We start from the raw sequence: 10,067 nt of genomic DNA, 5'->3' as shown, positions 1-10,067 counted from the left end.
ATATCTTCTTTGGTGAAGTGCCTGTTCATATCCTTTGCCCATTTTTTAATTGGGTTATTTGTCTTTTTGTTGTTGAGGTTTTGCAGTATGTTGTAGATTTTAAGAGATTAGGTGCTGATCAGATTTGTCATAGTCAAAATTTTTTTCCCAGTCTGTAGGTTGTCTTTTGACTCTTTTGATGAAGTCTTTTGATGAGCATAAGTGTTTCATTTTTAGGTGCTCCCAGTTATCTAGTCTCTCTTCTGGTGCTTGTGCATTGTTACTTATGGTTTGTATTGTGTTTATGCCATGTATTAGGGCTCCTAGTATTGTCCCTATTTTTTTTCCATGATCTTTATCGTTCTCAATTTTATATTTAAGTCTTTGATCCATTTTGAGTTAGTTTTTGTGCATGGTGTGAGGTATGGGTCTTGTTTCAGTTTTTTGTGGTGGATATCCAGTTATGCCAGCACCATTTATTAAAGAGACTGTCTTTTCCCCAATTAACGTACTTTGGGCCTTTGTCAAATATCAGCTGCTCATAGGTGGATGAATTTATGTCTGGATCCTAAGTAACATTTTTATTAAGGAAAATTTCAAACACACACAAAAGTAGAGGAAATAGTATAATTCCTTAAATACCCAGCCCCAATTTATATTTCCCCGAATCTCAAAAGTGTTTCTTTACAGAATTTTGAGTTAGTTTCAAAGAAGGTTCCAGGATGGTTTTGAGCACAGGAATGATGATCTGACTTATGTGTAAGAGCATGCCTCTGCCTGCTGTGTTGGAAGTAGAATGTACATGGACAGGAGAGGCAGTGGGGACACGAATCAGAGACCCATTGCAGTATTTCAGGCTACATACGATGGCAGCCTGGAGTGGAGTGGATGAGATGGAGGTATTTGAGATATATTTTGGCATTAGGCTGGAGAATATGTTTATGCACACACATCCTTTTTGTCCGAATGCAATACAGCTCACTTGCCGGCAGGTGGCACCAATGACCGCCTGCTGGTGTCCAGTTCTGGGAGATGACTTCTTAGGGTGTGGCCTCTGCTTCTGGAGAAGCAGAGACGGGGCCTGGCATTACCAACGGGAACTCTGCTTCTGGCATTAGCCGAAGCCTCCATGGCAGTTTGGGATCTGAAGGTCTGGCTTCCCAGCAGCTGGCCTGACCTCAGTGCTTCAGACACTGAACCTGTGGGAGTGGGAGTGGAGGCCTGGGGGGGTCTGTGTTGAGTGTACGCTCACCAGGAGTATCTCCTGCTTCCTCCGCTGCTTCTCTCGCTTCTGCCACCACCTAGTGGAAGCCACCATCATCTCCCACCAGAACCCCTTCCATGGGCTTCTGACCCGCCTGGCTGTGTCCCTCTGGCTGCCTTCCATTCTCTTCTCCGCACAGCGACCGTCTGCTGGTGTGATCCAGTCAGGATCCTGCGTGACAGTCCTTAGTGGTTCCTCATTGCCCCCAGTTGTGCCAGGGCTGTGTGGTCTGGCCCCTGCCCACCTTTCCCACCTCATCCCATGCCACTCCCTCCTTGCCCACCCTGCTCCAGCCACATGCTGCCCCCTCAGTCTGCAACCCTCCCTCCTCCCCCAAGCTCTTCCCATTGCTGGTTCCTTCTCATCTTCAGCTTTACTGTTCCTTCCTCAGAGAGGCTGTTAAAAGCGTGCCTCCTTTAGTTGTCGCGTCAAGCCACCTGTTTATTCCCCTCACAGGACACCATAATTTGTAAATATGCATCTCCCTGTCTCTCTGTTTGTGTACTTGCTCATGCTATTTCCCTCTAGAATGAAAGCTCCATGAAGGCAGGACTGTTGTATCTACTCCTCTGGGAATCCGGGCATGTAGTAGGAGCCCACAAATATTTATTGAATGAACGAGTGAATCAACTTGGAATAATCTCTGTTAACCTTTCTGTGATCATTCTTCCAGAATATTTCTCTGCACAAATACATGTAGAGGGAGATGTATCTGGTTTTACCATAAATGAACTACATGCATTCAAAATGTTCTTGAAGCTTTGAGTTTTAGAGAAGTTCTTCTGGCTCTAGAGTGGAGAACAGATTCAAGGGGAGGAAGATAGGAGGTCAAGAGACCAGTGGGGTGGCTGTTATAGAAATGATGGGGTCTGGACTAAGCAGAAGGAGCCCTGGGCACAGGGGTTAAAGCGCTTGGCTGCTAATTGAAAGGTTGGCAGTTCACACCCACCATCCATGGGAGAAAGATGTGGCAGTCTGCTTCTCTAAAGATTTACAGCCTTGGAAACCCTATGGGGCAGTTCTGCTCTATCCTCTAGGGTCTCTATGAGTCAGAATTGATTTGACAATGACAGGTTTGGTTTTTGGTTGGACTAAGCAGAGGCCAGGGCTAGGGTGGGAAGTGGGCAAAGAGTATTTGGGGCCCAGCTGAATGATGGTAGTGCAGGAGAGGGAGCCACCCAGATGGCACCCAGGTGACTGACTCAGACCCCTGGGGAGTGGCAGTGCCATTGGCCAAGGGACTGGAACAGCAATTCTGGATCAGGGACAAGTTCAGTGTAGGGCATGCTGCGTTATAGGGTTGGGACTCCCTGTAGTGGGGTGGGGGGTGCTTTGAGTTGAGTTTTTTTTTTATTGTGGTAAAATATATGTAACATCAAATTTGCCCTTTTAACCATTTTTAATTGTATAATTCAGTGACATTAATTACATTCGCAATGTTGTACAACCATCACCACTATCTTTTTTTAAAACTTTTCCATTTCCCCCAGAGACTTTGTACCCATTGAGCAGTGACTAGCACCCTCACCCCCCCGCCCCTGGTAACTTCTAATCTACTTTCCGTTTCTATACATTTGCCTCTTCTAGGTACTTCATATTCGTGGACTCGTTATATTTGTCCTTTCGTGTCTGGCTTCTTTCATTTAGCATAGGCTCATCCATGTCGTAGCATGTGTCAGGACTTCATTCCTTTTTATGGCTGAGTAATATTCCTGAATTGAGTTTTGAAGGGAGAGTTTAAGTAGAAGGAGCTGGCAGGGCAGCATGTGTGGGGAAGAGGCGGCGGCATGTGCAAAGGCACAGAGCTTCCAGGGTTCTCGGGCCTGTGGGGGCGCTGGGCCCTGGCCTTCCTGGAGCTCCTGCCTGTGTCAGCTGAGCCCCCTTGCGGCTTCCGGCTTCCGGCTTCCATCCTTTCCTGGATCTGCCCTGCTGAGCCTCCTTTCACTTCCTGCCACACCCACCCGGGGTCTGAATTCTCACCCCCTACTGTTTGCTAGCTGTGTGACCTCAGGCAAACTCCTTAACTTTTTTCAGCATCATCATCCCTAACACAGGGCTGAGAACATTCTTCAGGATGTGAAGGGCCAGCCAGGGACTCTCGAGACAGCGGCCAGTACAGGGACTGGCTCATAGCGGGAGCTTCTTCCCTTCCCCTGGCTCTCAGAGTCTCTTTTTCTTCATTTGTGTTGCTGCAGTTAAACAACTCCCCAGAAGCCTGGACGAAGCTCCAAGACTTCTGGGTGTCTTATCATTAATATACCCCTGCAAACCAACCTCATGAATGCCTCAAGAATCCCCCTTCTTTTTTCCCAAGGACTTTACTCACTTTGAAGTAGCAGATGGTAGATGTTTAGCCTAAAAGTTTCTTTTACCTGAGACCTGAATTTCTGAAGATTTGTATATTGCATGTGACTTGTTCTTCTGTATTACTGTATAACCTTCAAAAACCAGTTGTACATTCTTTCTTTTATCCAAAAAAAAAAAAAAAAAAAAAACCTAAACCAAACTCACTGCCATTGAGTCAATTCTTATTCATAGCGACCCTATAGGACAGAGTACAACTGCATCATAGGGTTTCCAAGGAGTGGCTGGTGGATTTGAACTGCCAACATTTTGGTTTGTAGCCGAGCTCTTAACCACTGTGCCACCAGGGCTCCATTCTTTTATTGTGAGATTGCAAATGACATATAAGCAAAACCCTGCTTTGCAGTAGTCACAGCAGTTTCTCTAGAACTGACTGCCTGTTTGCAGATGTCTTTCTCTTTCACTCTTAATAGTTGATCTCTTTTATTGTCAGTCTTAATGTTTTTTTTTTTTTAATTTTATTTGTTGTTGTTGAGAATATACACAGCAAAACTTAAACCAGTTCAACCATTTCTACCTGTACAATTCAGTAACACTGATTACATTCTTTGAGTTGTGCAACCATTCTCACCTCCTTTTCTGAGTTATTCCTCCCACATTACTATAAACTCACTGCCCACTAAGGTTCTTATCTAATCTTTTGAGTTGCTGTTGTCACTTTGATCCCATATAGATAGTTTTTAAAAGAGCATAATGCTCAAGGCAGATATTTTTTACTAGTTAAGCTGAACTATTGGGTTTTAAGAAGACTTCAGTTGATATTTTTTGGTTTAAGCTTTAAAATTATCTCAGATCAGTAGTTTCAGGGGTTCATACAGCCCCCATGGCTCCAGAAAGCCCGAAGTCCATAAGAATTTTAAATTTTATTCTGCATTTCCCCCCTTTTGATCAGAATTCTTCTATAAAATCTTTGATCAATATATTCAGTAATGGTAGCCGGGCACCATCCAGTTTTTCTACTCTCATGACAAAAAAGGCAGTTGTTCATGGTGGCAATTAGCCACACATTCCATATCCTCCTTTTATTCCTGACTCTCCCTCTTCCTCTGTTGCTCCGGGTGAATAGAGACCAATTATTGTGCTTTGGATGGCCCTTGCAAGCTTTTAAGACCCTAGGTACTATGCAGTAAACTAGGAGGTAGAACAGAAGCACTAAACACGTTATTAGGTCAATTAACTGGGATGTTCCATGAAACCATGACCCTAAACCCCAAACCAAGGAACCAAATCCCATGAGGTTTTTGACTGTACTTAAGCAGACTCAGCAACTACTGTTTTGTTGTTGCTGATGTAAATATATCACACAGCTTTTGCCGGTTCAGCTTTTTACAGGTGTACAACTTATTGACAGTAATTACGGTAGTCAGCTGTGCAAGCCTACCCTTAATCAATGTGATATTTCTATCACCGTTAACTCGCCCCTCTCCCCCTCCATCCCACCCCTGGTAACCACTAATACTTTGGTCTCTATATATTTGCCTTTTCTTGTCTTTTCATATAAGTGAGGTCGTACAATATTTGTCCTTTTGTGATTGACTTATTTCACTCAGTATAATGTCTTCAAGCTTCATCCATATTGTAGCGTATATCACAACTTCGTTTCGTCTACTGGCTGAGTATTCCATTGTATGTGATTTACCACATTTTGTTTTTCCATTCATCTATTGATGGACATTTAGGTTGTTTCCACCTTTTGGCTATTGTGAATAGTGCTGCAGTGAACATTGACATACTCTGTTTGGGTCTCTGCTTTCAAGTCTTTTGGGTATATACCTAGGAGTGGAATTTTTGGGTCACATGGGAGTTCAAGTTTTAGTTTTTTGAGTAACTGCCACACTGTTTTCCACAATGGCTGTACCATTTTGCATTCCCACCAGCAATTGATAAGGGTTCCAATTGTGCCACATCCTCGCCAATATTTGTTATTTTCTGTTTTAGTTTTTAAATTGTGATTTAGGTAAAAGTTTATGGAGCCAAATTAGTTTCCCGTTTGATAGTTTGTACATAAAATGTTTCATGACATTGGTTTCATTCTCCCCAATGTGTCAGCCCCCTCTCCGCATTCTCGCCCTGGGTTCCCCGTTTCTTTTCATCCAGATTTTCTACCGCTTTCTGCCTTCTCATCTTTGATTTTGGGCAAATGTTGCCCTTTTGATCTTGTATAATTGATTGTTCTAAGGAGCACCTTCCTCTTGGATGTTATTATTTATATCATGGGCCTGTATGTCTCCGGGAATGGCTTCAGTTCCAGGTCAGAAGGGTGTCTTAGGGCCATAGTCTCAGGTGTTCCTCCAATCTCTGTCACACAGGTGAGTCTGGTCTCTTCTGTGAATTTGATTTTTTATTCTACATTTTCTCCACCTCTGTCCAGGACCCTCTATTGTGATCCCAGTCAGAGCAGTTGGTAGTGGTAGCCGGGCACCATTTAGTTCATCTGGTCTCAGGGTCATGTAGGCTATGGTTCATGTGGTCCATTAGTCTTTTGGACTATTACTCCCTTGAGGTTTTTTTTTTTTTTTTTTTTATCTTAGCCATCCTAAAATCAGTCACCGTCAAGTCAACTGTAACTCATAGCAACCCTATAGGAGGGAGTACAACTGCCTTATAGGGTTTCCAAGGAGTGGCTGGTGGATTCGCACTGGCCTACCTTTTGGTGAGCAGCCAAGCTTTTAACCACTGTGCCAGCCGGCTCCTTAGGCATTCTAGTGGGAGTGAAATGGTATCTCATTGTGGTTTTGATTTGCATTTCTCTGATGGCTAATGAAGTTGAGCATCTTTCATGTGTTTGGTGGTCATTTGAATATCCTCTTTCGTAAAATGTCTATTCAAGTCTTTTGCCCGTTTTATGATTAGGTTGTTTGTCTTTTTGTTAAGTTGTTGAAGTTTTAGATACATTTTGGTTATCAGATTCTTAGCGGACAAAGTCTTATTCTTTTTTATTTTATTTTATTGTGCTTTCCGTGAAAGTTTACAGCTCGAGTTAATTTCTCATACAAAAATTTACACACATATTGTTATGTAACTCTAGTTGCAATCCCTATAATGTGATAGCACACTCCCCCTTTCCGCCCTGGGTTTCCTCTGTCCATCCAGCCAGCTCTTGTCCCTTTCTACCTTCTCATCCTGCCTCTGCGCAGGAGCTGCCCATTTAGTCTCGTATATCTACTTGAACTAAGAAGAACACTCTTCACGAGTATTATTTTATGTTTTATAGTCCAGTCTAATCTTTGTCTGAAGAGTTGGCTTCGGGAATGCTTTTAGTTCTGGATTAACAGAGAATCCGGGGGCCATGTCTTCGAGGGTTCCTCTAGTCTCAGTCAGACCATTAAATCTGGTCTTTTTACATGAATTTGAGTTCCTCACCCTACTTTTCTCCTGCTCCGTCAGGAACTCTGTTGTGTTCCTTGTCAGGGCGGTCATTGGTGGTAGCCTGGCACCGTCTAGTTCTTCTGGTCTCAGGCTGATGGAGTCTCTGGTTTATGTGGGCCTTTCTGTCTCTTGGGCTAATATTTTCCTTGTGTCTTTGGTATTCTTCATTCTCGTTTGCTCCAGGTGGGTTGGGACCAATCGATGCATCTTAGATAGCTGCTCGCAAGCTTTTAAGACCCCAGACGCCACTCACCAAAGTGTGATGAAGAACATTTTCTTAATAAACTTTGTTATGCCAGTTGACCTTAAACTTTGTTATGCCAGTTGACCTAGATGTCCCCCAAAACCATGGTCCCCAGACCCCTGCCCCTGCTACTCTGTCCCTCGAAGTGGTTGGTTGTGTTCAGGAAACTTCTTAGCTTTGATTTAGTCCAGTTGTGCTGACTTACCCCGTATTGTGTTGTGTGTTCTTCCCTTCACCTGAGATAATTCTTGTCTACTATCTAGTGGTGTCCTGGGTGGGAGGACACCTGTCCCAGTAGAGTGGATGCAAAGATCAAGTTAAGTTTGCCCTTTGAATGATGCAAAATGCTTTACAAATATAAAGACTTGCTCCTGCTTTGGGGCTGCTGTAACCTCCAGGCCAGAGGTGTGCGCCTCCTCCATGAGCTGTGGGTTTGCAGCTGTGGCATTTCCTGCAATGTTCAGCCCTGAGTTGGCCCAGAGTGAGCCCTGGGCAGCGTTCTTGGGGCTGCTCCTTTCCTTGCATGGAAAGGTAGTATAGTGACTTCACTCTGGGCCCCTGGTGGCCCTGCCTCCAGCTCTTGCCCACCGCAGTAAAATAAGTAAAAGAAATCTCTGAGGCTCCCCTGAGGCTGCCGCATCTAGCCCTTTCCCTTTGATGCTGTAGGTCGTCTGTGCTGAATTTAAGGAGAGGGATTCTTTGCTTCGATTACTTCCCAGACAAGAACTTCCTGGGTAAGTAATCTTCCTGTCACCCAGAAGCTGCTGGTCCTGTAGAGCTGGAGTGAGGGCTGTGAGGGGTATAGGGATCATCAGAGGCAAGGAGAAGGCCCTGCAGCGCCGAGCCTTTGTCCAGCCTCCCCCGCTGCCTCGCTCTTCCCTGCTGTCAGGCACCAGGGTTGATGTGATGACACAGGCTCTGTTTAGTGGGGGCAATGGAGGGGATAGGGGGAGGAAGGGCAGAGTGACTGAGCAGAGTGACGCCTCCCATCAGTGAAGCCTGGTTGGGGTCCCAGATCTGGCCCCAGGAGAAGGTCCCCAGTGTAGGCTCCTGGTGACCAATACCCATTTCTCGCCATAGTGACTGGTGGCTATGACCCCCTCATCTGCCTGTGGAACCCCTTGTTCTCGACAAAGCCTGTGTGGCTGATGAAGGGTCATCAGACCTCAGTGACGCACATCCTCGTGAGCAACACGAACTCCAGCATCCTCATCAGCATCTCCAAGGACAAGGTGCGGCCTTCATGGACCATGGCCCTTAGGGCTCCCCCGACCCAGTCCCTATTTCTCAGGAAAGGCATTGGCTCCAAGGATGATGATCTAGCTTGGCCAGCCTCATGGTCAGACAGCTGAGAGGAGCCGAGGCCCAGAGGAGCAGTGTGACCTCCCTGCCTGTGGTCCCTCACCTGGCTCGGGCTAGAGGGAGGTGCCCCAGGTGAGATCACTGTGAGGGAGGCCTTGGGTCTCTGAGCCTAGGCCAACCTGTCCGCCAGAGCTGGGTTCCTGTGTAACTCAGCCTGGCTTCTTACTTTGTGGCCCTGGGTAGGGCCCTTCCCTTTCCTGAGCCTCATTCTCCTTATCCATAGAATGGGTTGTTGAGGGAGACCTAGCAGGTAAGAGGGCCAAGCAGGGTCAGGCACGTTGTAGGTGTGCAGTGCACGTGAGCTGTTCCCTGCCTGCCCCCTCTCCCAGACCCAGACTCGCATCTCTCAGCTCTGCTTCCAGTGACCCCTCCTTGGCTGCCTGGCTGTCACGTTTCTCAAAACCCTGCAACTCCCCTGCTTAGGGCCTCTGTCATTTTGCTTCTCTGTGGCTGCTGGTTCAGGGTAGTGCCCCACCTGCTAGGCTGCTAAGGGTGTCCCAGCCAGAGTGGGGATATGGGCCAGAGGCTCCACGTGCCCTCCTCCAGGGGGTAGGCTTGTGTTTTCAGGGACTCAGTAGGTTGAGAATTGCTGGCCACCTCTTCACATGTGCTCTTGTATGGAATTCCCACAGCAGCCCTGCAAGCTGGGCATCACTGTGTCTGGTGAGGGATCTGACACTGGAGGGGTGGGAAACGGGGATGATTTGCTGAAATCCCCATGGTCAGCGAGCAGTTGGCAGAGCCAGGACCTGGGCTGGAGTCTGGTCAATCCCAAGTCCATGTGCTTTGCAGTACACTGCGATGCCTCCAAGCAATGAGGGTCCTGAAACAGACTTCCATGGGGTCTCTAGGAAGAGTTCCTTAACCCAGAATGAGTGTGAGTGGCTACTCTGGGGACAAGCAGGCTTTTATGGCAACTGTGTTGGTCGCCACTTTCTTTGTGCCTCAGGCTGGCTTTGCCTCACAGAGACTGGGCTGGGGTGTGGCTGCAAGTGAGGACCTGGCGGGGAGGGGAGGAGATGCTGCCTCTGGGCCTTGATGTTCAGCTGTTGAGCATCAGCTGCTCATGCAGGGTAGGGGCTGTGAGCAAAAGCTCTGCAGGGGGTGCTGTGCTCTGCCACCCACTCACTGTGTGCCTTGGTTTCCTCATCTGAGCAGTAAGAACAGCATCTCTGTTGCTGAGGTGTGATTGTGGCAGACACTTCGCACAGAGGATGTGCCTTAGGAGGGGCTTGGACAGTGTGCACCTGGCCCTGCTTGCGGGGAGTGTCCACAAGGGCTCAAGTGCCAGTTGCATCCCCCAGGACCACCCTTGGCCTCTTTGCCTGTTTTGCACCCCTAGAATATCCGGGTGTGGGACATGCAGGACTACGTGTGCCTCCAGTCCTTCTGCGGGAAGCTCTTTGCCCTGGGGAACTGCCCCATCACCAGTGCCTACTTCCACAAGGACGACACCCTCGTCTGCAGCACATATTCAGTGAGTGC

General features: G+C 47.0%; 1 protein-coding gene across 1 annotated transcript in view; it reads left to right on the top strand.

The window, feature by feature from the left end:
- EFCAB8 (EF-hand calcium binding domain 8) overlaps positions 1-10,067 on the top strand; it is an 85,771-nt gene that overhangs the window by 29,416 nt on the left and 46,288 nt on the right. The window contains exons 11-13 of the mRNA XM_023742353.1: positions 7,887-7,954; positions 8,301-8,452; positions 9,925-10,059. Coding sequence (XP_023598121.1) covers positions 7,887-7,954; positions 8,301-8,452; positions 9,925-10,059 — 355 coding nt within the window. The remainder of the gene's footprint in view (positions 1-7,886; positions 7,955-8,300; positions 8,453-9,924; positions 10,060-10,067) is intronic.

This window comes from Trichechus manatus, unplaced genomic scaffold (assembly GCF_000243295.1).
Source record: "Trichechus manatus latirostris isolate Lorelei unplaced genomic scaffold, TriManLat1.0 scaffold00008, whole genome shotgun sequence".
Classification (NCBI taxonomy): domain Eukaryota; kingdom Metazoa; phylum Chordata; class Mammalia; order Sirenia; family Trichechidae; genus Trichechus; species Trichechus manatus.
The sequence above is the reverse complement of the archived record's forward strand: the minus strand, read 5'-3'. Positions and strand labels throughout refer to the sequence as shown.